Source organism: Triplophysa dalaica, chromosome 22 (genome assembly GCF_015846415.1).
Source record: "Triplophysa dalaica isolate WHDGS20190420 chromosome 22, ASM1584641v1, whole genome shotgun sequence".
Taxonomy (NCBI): Eukaryota; Metazoa; Chordata; class Actinopteri; order Cypriniformes; family Nemacheilidae; genus Triplophysa; species Triplophysa dalaica.
In genome coordinates, this window is record NC_079563.1 from 2,234,035 (window position 1) to 2,250,825 (window position 16,791).

The 16,791-nt window shown below is 41.0% G+C and overlaps 1 protein-coding gene across 1 annotated transcript; it reads left to right on the forward strand.

Moving 5' to 3' along the window:
• The first annotated feature begins 7,842 nt into the window (after window positions 1–7,842).
• Window positions 7,843–12,590, forward strand: spp1 (secreted phosphoprotein 1). Its single transcript, XM_056735878.1, has 8 exons — window positions 7,843–7,960; window positions 9,193–9,261; window positions 9,363–9,419; window positions 9,523–9,579; window positions 10,017–10,067; window positions 10,236–10,280; window positions 11,464–11,769; window positions 12,001–12,590. The coding sequence occupies exons 2-8, from the start codon at window positions 9,208–9,210 to the stop codon at window positions 12,304–12,306; spliced, it is 876 nt and encodes a 291-aa protein (XP_056591856.1). The 5' UTR covers window positions 7,843–7,960; window positions 9,193–9,207; the 3' UTR covers window positions 12,307–12,590.
• Window positions 12,591–16,791: the final 4,201 nt, after the last annotated feature.

Sequence of the window (16,791 nt, forward strand, 5' to 3'; positions counted from 1 at the left end):
TGCGAGCGTATACACGTTTGTTCTCACGTCAGTTTGCTTAGCGAGTAGCCAAATTTGCACTTATCACACCTCATAGTGGTCATCGGAGACTCAATCGTCCGGAACGTACGCGCCTCCTTCAATGAAGGTAAGGTGTGCACTCACTATTTTCCTGGCGCCCGTGTTCTCGATATCTCTGCGCAGGTAACTGCGATTCTGAAGGAGGATGCAAGTGTGGGAGCCGTAGTTCTGCACGCGGGGGTCAATGATGTGAGAATGCGGCAGTCGGAGATCCTGAAGAGGGATTTTAGGAGTCTGGTCGATACTGTTCGCAACGCATCGCCCACAGCCAGGATCATCGTATCAGGCCCGCTTCCTACTTACCGACGAGGGAATGAAAAGTTCAGTAGACTATTTACGCTTAATAATTGGTTAATGTCATGGTGTATTGAACAGAAGCTGCTCTTTGTAAATAATTTTGATCTGTTCTGGGAGCGACCAAGGCTCTTCCGCCCCGACGGGCTGCACCCCAGCAGCATTGGAGCGGAAATTCTATCTGACAACATCTCAAAGACACTACACACCATTTGACTAGTAGGTACAAATTTTAACCATAGTCTGTGTTGCTCTCACCCACCTGTTAAGAATGTTACTGCTTCCAAATGCATAGAGACTGTGTCTGTCCCCCGAATAATACAACCAAATTATAATTTATTTAAAAGTCAGAGAAAAAATCTTATCATGATTAAACCAAAAGACAATATATTTAATGATCAAAACCAACGCCTAAAGTTTGGGCTACTTAATATTAGATCACTAAATCCAAAGGCAGTTATTGTAAATGAAATAATCACAGACAACAGTTTTGATATACTTTGCCTTACTGAAACCTGGCTTAAGTCAAATGATTACTTCGGTCTAAATGAGTCTACTCCACCAAGTTACGGTTATATTCATGAGCCACGTCCGGTTGGTCGAGGTGGTGGTGTCGCAACAATCTTTAGAGACTTTCTTACCGTTACTCGGAGAACAATGCATACATTTAAATCATTTGAAGTGCTTGCGTTGAACATAACTGTTCCATATAAAAGTAAAAAACCATTGGTCTCTCTTACATTGGTTACTGTGTATAGACCCCCTGGGCGTTACACTAATTTTCTGATCGAGTTCGCAGACTTCTTATCAGATCTATTGGTCGATAAAGTACTGATTGTTGGAGATTTTAATATCCACGTAGATATTGCTAACGATCCATTAGCTGTGGCGTTTAAAGAACTGCTAGACTCTTGTGGTGTAACACAATACATCAATAGACCTACTCATCGCCTTAATCATACACTAGACTTGATTATATCTCATGGAGCCGATCTAACCAATATCGATGTAATACCTCAAAGCAACGATGTTTCCGATCACCATCTTATAACATGTACACTGCTGAAATCAGTTGTATATCTCGTTATCGACAGGGTAGAACAATCACCTCAACTACTAAAGATAGTTTCGTAAAGAACTTGGCAGATCTGACTCCTCTAATAACCTTTCCAACTAATATAGAATCGCTCTTTGACATGACCAGCCACTTGGGCACTATTTTCTCTAATACATTAGAAGCGGTCGCACCTATGAAGTCAAAAAAGATTAATGAAAAGATCATAGCACCATGGTATAATAACACCACTCGCGCCCTAAAAAGAGAAACACGTAAACTGGAGCGAAAATGGAAACAAACCCAATTAGAGGTCTTTAAAATTGCATGGAAAGAGAGTGCAAGCTGTTACAAAAAGGCACTAAAAGCTGCAAAAGCCGAGCACTTCCGTAACCTCATAGAAAATAACAAAAACAATCCAAGGTTTTTATTTAGTACAATTGCTAAATTAACAAACAAACAGACTACCTGACCTGGGTATTCCGCCGCACCTTGGTAGCAATGAATTCATGAAGTTTTTTTACTGAGAAAATCGAAATAATACGAGACAACATAGCTAAAACCAAACCTCCAAGTGTGTCGGAAGAATTAGTTTCAACCGTCACCCAAAAAGAAAAGGCTAGAGTGTTTTTCTCCTATAAATCAAGAAGATTTAATTAAAATTATTGCAACATCCAAACCAACGACATGCTTATTAGACCCCATTCCGACTACTTTATTAAAAGAGTTACTACCTGCTGTAATTGAGCCCATTTGTAACATAATCAACTCGTCAATTAATCTAGGACATGTCCCAGGGCCCTTTAAGATGGCTGTAATTAAGCCTCTTATCAAAAAAACAAACTTAGACCCCAATGAACTTGGCAGCTATAGACCGATTTCAAATCTCCCGTACTTGTCTAAAATATTAGAAAAAGTAGTGTCAACTCAACTGTGTACCTTCTTACAAAATAATGACATGAACGAAAAGTTTCAGTCTGGCTTTAGACCGCATCACAGCACTGAAACTGCGCTCGTTAGAATTACAAATTACCTCCTTATTGCATCAGATAAAGGTAACATCTCACTCTTAGTCCTGCTTGACCTTAGTGCTGCTTTCGATACTGTAGACCATAAAATACTACTAGATCGTTTACACAATTATATCTGTATTCAGGGACAGGCACTGCAATGGTTCAGATCTTACTTAACAGACAGATATCAATACGTCCATTTAAATGGGAAATCGTCAAATCTTACGCAAGTAAATTATGGATTATCTCAGGGATCGGTTTTAGGACCCTTGCTTTTCTCCATATACATGCTGCCCCTCTGCAACATTATAAGAAAACATGGAATTAGCTTCCACTGTTATGCAGATGATACTCAGCTATATATCTCATCAAGACCAGATGATTCCTTTAAGCTATCCAAACTGGCAGAGTGCATCGAGGACATAAAACATTGGATGACTAGTAACTTCCTCCTTTTAAACTCTAGGAAAACAGAAATATTACTTATAGCACCAAAATCAAGTAAACAGAATATCTCCAATTACAGCCTGCAAATTGAAAGCTGCACTGTTACTCCGACAAATACAGTTAAAGACCTAGGCGTTATATTAGACGGCAACCTGTCATTTAAAAATCACATCTCAAATATCACAAAAACAGCCTTCTTCCACCTTAGAAATGTTGCCAAATTAACAAATAGTTTGTGTGTTGCAGACGCAGAAAAGCTTATTTACGCATTTGTGACCTCACGGCTTGACTATTGTAATGCTCTACTTAGTGGTTGTCCTGTATCATCAATAAACAAACTACAGTTAGTTCAGAATGCAGCTGCCAGAGTTCTTACTAGGTCAAGAAAATACGATCACATAACCCCAGTTTTATCATCGCTTCACTGGCTACCCATTAAGTATCGTATTGATTTTAAAATTCTTTTAATTACTTACAAAGCCCTGAACGGTTTAGCACCTACTACCTTAACAAAGCTTTTATCACGTTACAACCCATCACGCTCTCTAAGATCTCAAAACTTAGGACTTTTGACAACACCTAGAATAACAAAATCCACCAAAGGGGGACGAGCTTTCTCGTAGCACCTAAACTCTGGAATAGCCTCCCTGATACTATTTGAGGGTCAGACACACTCTCCCAATTTAAATCTAGATTAAAGACACATCTTTTCAGCCAAGCTTTCACTTAATGCATAGTTAATGAACAGCAGCTACGCTAATTATTCTCTTTATTCTCTTTCCGCCTCTGCCTCGGGAGGTAGGAAGAAGTTCCACCATGTCCAGACGACCGACAGATGCCCATCCCCAATTTGAGATTACGCCAGCTACAGCTGCAGACTGACTAACCATCCCAGCTCCATCTAAGGCAATTCCACCACCAGCCAAGAGAAATATGACCATCGGACCATCCAAGCTCAGACCACTACATCCCCAACCAAGAGCAAAAGACGGACTATTTGTCTTATTAATGCTGAAGTTACAATATTTGGTATTAAATGCTAAACTAAAATCACATGTCACCAGTTTGAGCTATGACACGTCAGAGGGGATCTGGCCCTCCCGGTTGAGCCTGGTTTCTCCCGAGGTTTTTTTCTCCATTAATCAATCATTGGAGTTTGGGTTCCTCGCCACAGCAGGGCAGTGTTGGCCTGCTCACCGGGAGACTGCATGCATTCATTCATTTATTTATTTAATTAGAAATTAGATATTATTTATTAGAAGGAACTGTGCTGTGTTTTAACTTTTCTGTTTTTCCTGTTTGCCCCTGTAAAGCTGCTTTGAAACAATACACATTGTGAAAAGCGCTATATAAATAAACTTGAATTATTACCATGATCAACCTCTCAAATATTTTGCTTGGGAAAAAATGTTGTCGGAACCACAGTTTACAGGGCTGCGTTCTCTGGAATCCTCTCAAACGGTAGACTTCTACGTCCCGATTGGTTGCCACCGAACCGCGTCATAGCTCATTACCATAAAGTTAACCTGATTTCAACTTTCCCTGACGCCCAGAAATACTACGTCAAATGTCCAACTCGTTTTTTAACAAGTTGACCATGTTAAACATGAAAAGCCAGCACATTCAACATTGTAAATTGAAGATAGAATGCATGAAATAGCTTATTACCTCCACTTTAAGGATACCAATCGGACCAGTCAAATTTCTGATCAGTAAAACATGGCATTGTCAAGTGAATAACATCTTCAGTTTGTGAATTATTGTTTTCCCATAATACAATGCTTCTAATCGCACATTCTTGTTACACCATGGGCAATTGTTGTTGTTTTTGGATTGGGTGATTTCTAGAGAAATACATACATTGTTGTCACTTATAATATGACTGTCCCAAAGGAATTACTTTGACTTATTATGTACTTGGGACATAAACTACTTGAGACACCATCCCGAAACCATAATTTCAGGCTGGAAATGTACCGTCTATTATAGACTATTTTTTACCCTGACTATAAAATGGTACAGACTGTGCAGACAATGCTTGTATCCCTAATACTTATACTAATAACAATACTTACTAATTTTAAAATTTTTACATTCTCTATATCTATCTCAATTGTAATTTTTGTGCTTCAACCTAAGTATATAAAATACTTAGACATGTGATTGGGACATGTAAAGCCCAGTTACACTGTAAAACTCAGCGCCTGCTTTTAAAGGGAAGTGTGAACAGGAAGTATGGTTCTCATGACATGGTGGAAAATGGGGGTGGAAATCAAAATACAGGAGACTGTATAACATTAGAACAGACACACAACCTGGGTAGAGACATGTGGGATGAATAAAAACAAAGAATACATTAAAGATATGCTTTGTCATGTTTATATAACCAAAGCACAATTGTTTACGGTAAAAGGTTGGGTTTAAAAATTTCAGGAGTATGTAGAAAATGGTTGCAGACACTGCAACAAATGTATTTTCTATTTTAAGTAATATATATTTCATATATGTAATCCGAATAAATTTATTTACCACAGATGCAGTAGTTAAATAAACAGTCAAATGACATATTCTTCAACTCCCAAACAATCTTTAGAGTCTAATGAATTGTTTAATGGCCTGCCCCTGTTTTGTCGTCAAACACAGCAAAATTGTTTTGTTGATGGAAGGGAGGTTCCGTTGTTTTAAGAGGTTTCCACAAGATTAATTTTATTATTCCCTGTTGGATCTCAACAGTAAAAACATTTGGGTGTTTGGGTCTAAAATGGGAAAAGCAAGTACATAAATCTTTTTTTCCTCATTTTATGTTTTAATAACCCCCTGAAAGATTCTATTTGCTGTTTATTTACAAATCTCACATTATCAATTTAAGTGTTTCTAAACCTTTCACTTTACCTTCTAAGTAGACAATATAATGTTTATTTCCTAATAATTTCGAAAAATCCCTGCCTAAATTAGTACAGAAAGTTCTTTCCACGAAAAGTTCATTGTCTGACATTTTGAACCTTTGGGTTTAGAGAGTATAACTTAAACCTACATATTTAGGGGTTAACATGATGCCAATGTTGCATAACTCTTAAAAAAGCTGCATAAAAAAAACTCTGGGTTACATTCATGGTGCAGGTCAGGTACTCTCACATGGAATGTCTCGTACAGATATTTCATTGCCATTACCCATATTGGTAACATTTTATTAATGGCAAAATATAGTTTTAACAATTCACTGAAACTGATGAAATAATTCTACAGTTCTTTTAAAAGCGTGCTTGGGTATGCATAATCCTTATTGGTAATGTCTTCCTACAGAATATTTCCAAACAAACTGACCTCAAAAATTAATAGCGGGTGCCTGTTTAATAGCGAATTAGTTAAAATTCGATGGGTTTAAATCTTGTAAAGTGTGACATCATCTTAATAAACTAGTGTTATGGACTTGGTTTGCATTTAAGCCATGTGGCATATTATAAACTTAATTTCAACAGCCACCAAACTGCAGTCCCGAAGCAAAGCTTCACTGAGATCTTAAAAATCATCATAAATTGAGATTCGCTGCCCACAGATGGTAATATTAACCGAAATTTCATTGTACAACCAGGATTCTGATTGCCCTATCTGAAATTCAATCTGGACGAGTAACAAAAGTCAACAGGTCCAGTAATGGAGTCCAGTACCAGAATACGATTAGTATACTTACTTAGCTAACAATACTTACTGTAATGACTTATTAATGACAAAAGACCCAAAGACTTAAGCATATTAAATTTTTTTAAAGTTTGCACATTTTAGCTTGATGTGTAAACCAAACTGTCTGTGAGGTGCGATTTATGAGAAATGGAAAATTCCTGTGATCTTTTAGCATTGCAGTGGTGTCTATAAGTATTTTTTTGTTTATGTTAACGCATGTACCACAGGCTGTTTGGCTGCCAACCACGACACTACGGCTTTTTTTAACATCTAAAAATTCCAGCCAAACTATAGGCTTCTCGCCGACAAGTCTCTGTAAAGAAATGGAAATATTTCACTTATATGAATGGCAGTTCAGTGCTGCATGTCTTGACACATTAGTTCTCAACTTTATGTGACAACCTACGATTAGCATGTCTAATGCAGCATGGTATATGATGTTTTCCCCTTTTTACAACTTTATTTTGTATGAGAATCTTGGTTAAGAATCAGCTTGTAATTGAGGTATAATGTTTCTATAGGTAGCCCTGTCAATCATTATTCACTTTTACTCAGTAACTTTAAATGCTGTACTGAGGTTCAGTGCAATACATTTCAGTACTACATTAAACTGCAACAAACTATGACAAGGATCACTTTTGCTATTGCTAAATAAAATTTGAACATTTTGCCCAATATACTGCATAATAGTACTACCTTTATGCAGCTTGTTGAGAAGATGTATGCTTACCAAACTTACACTATAATCGTTTCTACATTGCTAATCACAGACTGTGAATCATAGAATGAGACAAACTTATTATTCATATGATCATTGCGTGACAAACCATCAGCCTCCTCAAAAAAGACCCATGGAATCATTTTACAGATCTGCGGGAAATGTGGATGAGAAAATATAAGTCATCAAAGGGTTACAACATAACCCCCTATGTCTAGCAACACTATGGGATTTTAATATCGCTAAAGCAAATGTGCCCTTTTTTATTCATTCAGAACTTTCAGGGATTGTGCACTTAACACTTCATTTAGTTTTACAGCTGAAGTAATAAAATGTATTTGGTTTATTTTAAGTTATCACAATTTGGGTGAACATGCATTCAGAATAAAATAAAAAACAGGCATGCATAATCTTGTTGAGCAATACAGGAGATGTACCGTAATTTTTTCCTTGCTTGTCATACCCAGTGGAGAATGTTTGCATTGCTTGGCTATACAAAACCACAGGAAGAGTGGGTGTCCAAAGGTGGGACACAGTGGTAAATCACGAGCTCCACTGCTATTTGTTGCTTCTAGTGAGAACATGGTTTAAAAGCCAAGCAGCAGTCATTTCTCCCAAACATCGAAACACAGCAAGATCTCGTCTTTTGTTCAGAATCCCTCCATCTAACCAGAATTTACAAAGAACGTTTTGGTAAGTCATAACTTCCATTGTTTTCCAAACTTGTAAGTCGCCATGGATAAAAGCGTTTGCTAAATGTCTAAATGTAAATAACTATGTTCATTAGATTCTAGTATGTTGTAATTGAAGGTTTAGGTGGAAGACGTTTTGAGTTTTGTTAAAATCTTGAGAAACCTATTTGTCATCAATTTTTTTATTTCAGTAATTTATCTAATATAATTTAAAATGTTATCATGTCTAAATGGTTAAAAGTAACTCTTCCCTTACTAAAGTAGACTTAAAACCTAGTGCTAAAATAGTGTAAAAATATTGTTCACTGTATATACAAAAACAAAAAATTCACATACCATAACAGTTCTTGCAGAAAGCTAGAAGCTAGAATGAAAAGTTATGAAGACGTTTAATGATTCCAACTAGAGCTTTTTATAGGCAGAAATGATTAATATAAACTCAACACATGCAGGAAGTTTGGGCTATGGCACATAAAGACCATAATAATTTGTCAACTGACTCATGACTTATTTTAGCGACAAAACCACTAAATTAAGGTTCCATATAAAGGAATAACGATACTGGCTGTCTGACAAGTGCTACCATTTTTTTCTTTAGGCAGTTAAATCAACAAAATGCTTCCACTCAAAATGCTTCCTTCCAGCATTTTGTGACACTTTACAATAACTTTAAAACTACAAGCTTTTGGCTAACAGTAATGTAGATTCCAATGAGAAACTATGTCTGGTCAGAGCAAGAGGCGTGCTGTCTATGGAAATGTGGCTGCTATGTCGTCTACATATAACTTTTTGAATTATGCACTGGAAAAGATCATTATAGGTGCAGCAAAACACACGCTAACGTAACTTGTACTTATAATGTAATGTTGGAGCTGAGAACAAACAAGATGGTTCATGGTGAGGACTGGTAGTAAAAGAAATCTGTTGGCATTTGCCATCTCTAAAAATTAATGCTTCATTCAGAGTTGGCTTGCCTTGGTTTGTAGGAAATGCATGTTTTTGCAAGTACTCAACATACTCAATCTTAATGCAATTTATAATTTGACCTTTAAAGCACCAGGGATTCTCTATGTTAATGTTTTTTAATTAACATGCATTAGCTAGTATAACTTTCTTTTAGCCTTTTAGCCATTATACGCTTAGCTAGATGCTCTTTTTAACTGTGTTTCAACAAAACAGAGTTGTCCAATAATTGTTTTTAGTTAATATGCATCTGTTATTCCTCTCTTCTAGAATACTTGTCAAAAAATGAAGACTGTTGTTGTTTTGACGCTCCTCATTGCCACAATTTACTGCCTACCCGTAAGTTTAGTCATTTTACCCACAACTCTAAAATGTTATCCTAGCATTCTGTGATTCTGGCTAATGTATTAGTTGCCTTATTTTTCTCCATTAAAAAAAAGGTGAAGCGCTCAGCTAGCAGTTCTGAGAGCTCAGAAGAACATGCAGTTGTTCAAAGGGCAAGTATCTTACTTGATATTGAAGAAATTAATATGGACCTGCATGTAAAATAATATTAAAACATGCAAATCTCTTTTAAAACAAAACCTCTTTTTTAAACAGCCTGCTCCAATGCTACAAAAACCTACTGCTAAACTGGTTCAGCCACAACTTGCACAGGTAAAAATCCTCCATTTTTATATTTACAAGTTTGGTTCTTTAAAGTAAAGATGCACCATAAAGTGTTAAATCTGCCACCCCTCCAGGGGCCTATAACAGGATATTGCCTGTCTTCTATGTAAGAAGTTTGTGTTTCAATAAAATGTAAATGTAAATTTATTTGATATTAACTGATTTTTTTCATCTGGTGCTTCTCTCAAATCGTGTACATGTTTAAGAAGTGTGATGGCATTTTTTTGTGAAAAGTGACAATTTCTTAAACAGAGATGTCTTCCGTCACACAGTAAAACAAGTACTATGGAGTACTTTTATGGTCATTTTTATTGTACGGGGGAAAAAAACATGCCGCTTGGTCTCTACAGAATTACATGAAGGAGAAATGACACGAGGGACGTAAATTTGCGATCTTTTAACATTTAGGCATGGTTGTGTTTCAGACCATGCCATCAGAATCCAATGAAAGCACAGACAGTGCAGATGACACTGAGGTAAGATTCATCTTCACCACCACATCACATGTGACTGTCCTACCACAACAGGCAATAAACAGAGACTAGGCTCTATAAATTCCTACATCTAAATAAATATGTTGGTCTAGACACACTGTTCAGTCCTGCTGTCAGCTACTGTCCTTATCCTGTTTCTTACATTTGCAGGATGCAGATGATGAAGCAGACGCAGATGAGATTAAAGTAGACAATGTGAGTCAAACTAAATATGTACACGTGTAATAAGTACTAAATATGAATAATAAGTACGTTTTTAGGCAAAAATAATTGTTATGTGGTATGAATATGCCCAGTCACTTAACAACTCACAAAACAATATGCAGAAAGAAGGTATGTTGTTAGTGTTTAGTTCCGTTTGCAATTTAATGTGTGAAAAGGACTATTCCTCTTTAAGTTATTTCAACAGCCCCTTTTACAGAAATTACACTTTGGTGTGTTCCTCATCCTGCACACTTGAATAACATTAATGATACCTTGAGGCTGGATTCTTGGCCAGTCAGAAATCCTCCTAATACACCATATGAAATTGGCTGCATCCAAATACCCCCACTTGTGGTCTTGGCCACTTGTGAGCGCTTCCATGCGACAGGAAGGAAGAGTGGAAGTGTGTTCAATGTCTTAAAAATGCCAAAGGGCAGTGCCCTTAACGCACACTATACCCACACTAGCTTGAATACCGCTTCTGAGTGGCATTAAGGCTAAGCGTATCCCCTCATGCATCATGTTCTGGATTTGAATCATGAGACTTTATGCTCAAGTCTCGCGAGATATTGCAAAAAGCTTTTTCAGTGTATGTTATAATACTACTTTGTAAGGTTATGTCTTTATTTAATCTATGTTCCGCTAACATGTGTTTTTATTTTATTTTTGTAGCGCTATAAAAACTAATCTGACTTGACTTGACTATATAATTAGATAATAAATATATTTTCGTAGCAAAACGTAGTATAAAATATTTTATTGGTGAAAACTCCAGAGTTATGTATTTTGTAAAACTGATTTTTATCTAATAATTAGAAACACCACATTAATAAACGTTATATGTTTGTACTTGCTAAGTGTGTCCCATCTGGTTAGAAATACAACAAGCAGCATTCACATTTTGTTATATTGCTTAAACCTAATTTACATGAATTTATCTGCAGGCACTGTTTTCAGTGTCACTATTTTACAGTGTCGCTATTATACATTTCACATGTAGCTTCCATAGTAAAAACAATTAATTATGTATAATTGCGTTTCTACAGTTATTTTACACGTTTAATCAGTACAATCTATGTATGTAACTTAAGCTTCAAATTTAACCACCAGTACGACATTCTATGATTTATGCCACAGGAATGTATATTGTCAATTATGTTTATTATCAATCTAGGAAACCAATTCCACTGAGAGTGAATCTGATGAATCTGATGAAACTGATGCCACGTTCGTCCCACCCACCGAGGATCCCACCCTAAACCCTATCATCAACACAGGTCGGGGAGACAGTTTAGGATACCCTGACGACTACAAAAAAGCTATATTCCATGTAGATGGAAAGGACTATGAAAAAATTCCTTCTCAATACAAATCTTACAGCAATGAAAAGTTGGACGGTTTAATGATAGTCAGCAAGAAGTTGTCTGCCAACGATGGTCTAAACATCAATGATGTGGAGAAAGAAATTAAACATTACAAGGTAAAAAATGGAAAGCTAAGAATAGTATTATTATTAGTAGTGCTTGCTAAGGCCCAACTTATATTTTCTTAAGGGATTTCAGCTAATTTGATTAATACCTGGTACAAAATTATACATGAAAGCAAATCTTTTTAAAATTAAATTATAACATGGTACTCTACATGGACCTCAGTAAATACAGAATATCCTGTCAAAATTGCCATAAGCTGAGATGTTGTTTCGGGTTCTCAGGCTCTAAAGGTTCAAAATGATCTTCTGGAGGAGGAGGACACCAGCACTCCAGAGATGGATGCTGGTCTGGGAGAAAGTGAGATCGCCCTCGTGGGGAGCCAAGACAACAAGGGAACCAGTGCCGGTCACTCTTCTAGCGCTAGTACCAGCCAGGAGGAAACTAACAGGAGCCCAAGCAATGAGGAGACCACAGCAGCTCCTGGAGTCACAGACAGAGAGGATGACTCTTCACAGAGTACAGAGAGTCAGGAGAGCGACGAGGACACCACTCAGACCCCAGAGCCATCTATTGTCATTGCAATATAAAATCATCCAAGCACACAGACTACAGAGGCTGTCAACTATAAAGAATGCATTATAACCAAATTGTATTGTGCTTGATGTCACACTCTGCCTAATGTTAGTGTGAGTGGCAAAGCATGATGGTTCAGTTACAGCAAGTGCTTGAGCTGTTTTGCAAAACTTGTTAAGAAACAGTTTCATCTTCCTGTATATTGCACAATTATTGTACAATGTTCATGTAAATGTAATTTGGTACTGCTCTGTGTTATGACTTTTGTCATTTATGAATAAATGTCCTATATCAGTAATTCAGGTTTCCTAGTGCAATGGGAATAACAGTTAAGTAAATTACAAACATTCAGACATTTTCAAGTTTAAGCACGTGAACCAAATGCCCCTACGATTGAGGGTCCATCAGTTTAAAGCTATTGTTCATATAATTGCAAAATGGAAAAGAAATATACAAGAGAAAGAAATATCCACTCTATTACCACTGCTCATGTGAATCTGTACCTTAGAACAAATACAAACACTATGATGCAGGGGTCTCTAAATCAGAGCCTTTAAATCTGTCATCTTGAGTTCTGAAAACGTCTTGGTTACTTATGTAACCTCAATTCCCTGATGGAGGGAACGAGACGTTGTGTCGAGAACGACAGATGGGTTCGTCCTTGAGAACCAATCAACTCTGACTACTATAGAAAAGGCCAATGAAATTTGGCGAATTAAATTTGCATGACAGGCTCCGTCCCCGGATATCCTGTATAAAAGGAAGCCGGCGTGCAGAATTAATTTACCTCTTGTTCTGAAGAGCCTGAGAGCCTCTCACGACTGCAGCAGAATACGATACGTGTTCGTGGCATAAGGTAAACAACGTCTCGTTCCCTCCATCAGGGAACTGAGGTTACATACGTAACCAAGACGTTCCCTTTCTGTCGGACTCTCGACGTTGTGTCGAGAACGACAGATGGGGTTGCCTATGGAAAACGCCACAACGCTGTATCGCGTCACAATCTCTAGCGAAGCAACGGTAACAAGCCTGGGCATGTCAGCTCGATGCTTTCGTGAAACTTTAACCTTCCAGTGTGGTGGTCGGGGGGTTCCAGAGCTTTCTTGGAGAAAGATGGGTACAGCCCTGACCGGTAACCTTTCACGGATGGGGCCTTAGCTCTCTACTGGCGAGAGGCCGTCCGGCTCGGGTTTACACCGGGTAAGCGTCACTTCCTTAATCAGGAGTGCGCTGCAGAGGCCACCTCCTACCCGTGGGGAGGAATATGGTGGATATAGGTATGGTCTCGTCCTTGGAGGAGAACGCATGGAACGTGCGGACTGAGTAGTTAACCGCGAGGTGGAGACCCACCTGGGGAAGCTCATGGGTTACCAGGAGTGGGAACCATTCTCATGAGGATACATCAGACGGAACAGACCACGGAGGGGGTGTTCCAGACGTCCGGTAGCACTAGGTACGGGTAGAGCTATCTGTGATAGCTCACATGGTATCCCGGCCTAAGGGGGAAGGCTTCTCTGCACACCCAGCCCTCAGGGTGTGCTCGTTTAGTGATGGATGGAATACCTGTTCTTAATCAGTATTTGGGTAAGAAGGGAGGTTGGTGAGATACCTGTTCTTAGCCATGTGTTTGGGAAAGAAGAGAGGTAGATAGCACACTGACCCAACCTAGTGGAGGGTGGAAAGGTGCTTTCGCAGGCATACGCCCCCCCAGATGCCAATGTGGTTAACCCTTGCGAAGGTGTTTCTGGCGTAGCCCAACCCGCAGCTCAACAGATGTCTGCTAGGGAGGCGCTTCTGGCCAGTGCCCAGGAGGTGGCTATACCCCATGCGGAGTGAGCCCTCACTGCCAATGGGCATGGGAGATTCTGAGATCGGGATGCCGTCGTAACAGCCTTCCCCTTCTGCTGTCCTCCAATACAGACACCAAGCTGGTCAGAGCTTTTGGGCTCTGCGTGCGGTCCGGGTAGAGGCGCAATGCGCTGGACACAACACGAATTGGGTTGTGTCTTCCTCCCTGATGGGGAGTGCCTGCAAGTTCACCACCTCGCCCCGGGAGGGAGTAGTGGGAACGTTTTTGGGCACGCATCCGGGCCTGGGTCTCAAGATAACGTGAGATTTTCCAGGGCCGAATTCAAGGCAATCCGGGGACACAGAGGATGCTCAGAGGTCCTCTACCCTCTTGAAGGAAGCAAGCGCCATCAGGCGGGCCGTCTTACTCGGGTGAAGAAGATCGGAACCTCCGAGGGGCTCTTGGGGGCCCAGAGGTCCCCAGGACCACTTTAGGGTCCCAAGAGGGTATGGAGCGGAGATGAGGTGGATTCCAAGTGACCAGGTCATGTCATCCTAGAAACTTTCCATCAACTGAGTCGTGATGAGTGGCGATAGCGACTACATACACATTCAGTGTGGAGGGGAGATGTTAGTCTCCAGTCTCGTAAGAAGGACAACATAATCCTGATCGAACACCTCGGTGGGTCTTTCTCGTTGAGAGGGACACCAGGACGAGAAGAGGCGCCGTCTAGAGGCGTGTAACCGCCTAGTAGATGGGGCCCTAGCCTGGTTGATGGTCTCTGCCATAGAGGGGGAGTAGCCATCTCAGGATCTTCTCGTCCCGTCTTGAGACCAGAAATGGGTGTGCCAGAGGTCTGATCTGGGATGCCAGAACGTGTCCTTCCCCTGATAGAGCAGGTCCTCTGTCAGGGGAATGGTTCAGGGGGAGTCGCTGTCCAGAGCATCAGCTATGAAGCCAAGTGCGGTTAGACCGGTGCGGTGTAACCAATAACACTTGGTGCTCCTTCTCCCTTACCTTACACAGTGTCTGTGCAAGGAGGCTCCTGAGTTGCGGAAGGTGTGCTTCCGCCCGTCCCGCGGTCAGCTGTACGCAAGGACATCCGTGCCGAGGACTCTGCCTCGGACAGGGAATACCAAGGCAGGCAAATGGTAGTGTTGCGGGAGGCGAACAGGTTTACCCTGGGCCAACCCTAACTGCAACCAAATGAGCTGGACTGCACGGGGGTAGAGTCGCCACTCTCCACGAGGCGTAAACTGACGAGAGAGCGCGTTGGCTGTCCAGTTTCAGTTTGCCCGGGGTGTGTGGCCCGCAGGGAACGGGTCCCCTGTTGACTCCACCAGAGGAGGCGTCGAGCAAGTTGTGTTAGCTACTGTGAGCGAACGCCACACTGACGATCTGATGTACGCTACAGCTATAGTGCTGTCCTCAGACCAGCACGTGCTTGTCCTGCATGAGAGGCGGAAGCCTGCTCAGTGCAAGTAGCACAGCCCACAACTCTTGGCAATTGATATGCTTGCACAGGAGGGGGTTCGTCCAACGCCCCGCCTGTGTGCCCGTTACACACTGCACCGGACCCTTGCAGGGAAACGTCAGTCGCCACCACGACTTGCCTCGTAACCTGCCCAGAGGGACCTTAGTCCGTCGAAAAGTCATGGAAGACCAGGGGTTATGGTGCGTCGGAAGCAGGGTGTCATCACCATGCGCCTTCTGCCGGTGTGCTACGCTCTCCTCGGAACTCGACTCTGAAACCAGTGTTGGAGCGGTCTCATGTGCATCAACCCGAGGGGTATTACCCGGCGAGGATGCCATGTGCCCAGGAGCCTCTGAATTATTTCAGGGGGGCCGCTGTCTGCCTGAAATGTTCCCGGCAGTTCAACACCGGCTGGCCGCAAACTGCGGACAGTTGCGCCGATATGGTGACAGAGTTAGAATTCATACTTGTATTCAATGTGTCTCATGTACAGCTGCTTTGTAACAATGTGAATTGTAAAAAGCGCTATATAAATAAAGTTGAGTTGAGTTGAGTTCCATACCGAGAAAGAGGATGCTCTGCACTGGGGAGAACTGCCCTTCTCTCGGTTGACCTGGAGTCCCAATCAGTCTGGGTGCCAGAGCACCAGGTCCCTTTGTGTACATAACAGATCTCGCGAGTGTGCCAAGATAGGACAGTCGTTGAGATAGTTTGGTACCCGCACACCTTCCTCCCCTCAGGGATAAAGGGGGCTTCCACGATCTTCGTGAAGACCCGTGGATACAGGGACACACCGAAAGGGAGGACTCCTTCAGGTCGATTGCCACGAACCAATCCTGACACCTGATAGATGTCAGGACACGCCTCTGCGTGAGCATCCTGAACGGCAGCTTATGAAGGTGCTTTGTTCAAGGTACGCAGACCTATGGCGCAACCCACCGTGTTGGGAATGATGAAGTGCGGGTTGTAACCCACTGAACATCTTGGTTTTTGAGGGACGAACTCGATGCCTGTTTTGCCAGAAGGGTGGTGACCTCTACCCGAAGTATGTGGGCGTCCCTGCCTCTGACAAAGGGAGAGATGATGCTCCGAAACTTGGGAGAGTCTCTGGCGAACTGGATCGAGTAACCAAGACGGACCGTCCTCATTAGCCACCGAGACAGTGTGGGCAGCTCTCGAGTTCCCAGGGACTGTGACAGGGGGACCAAGGGGACGGTCTGCTTCACCATTCCCACG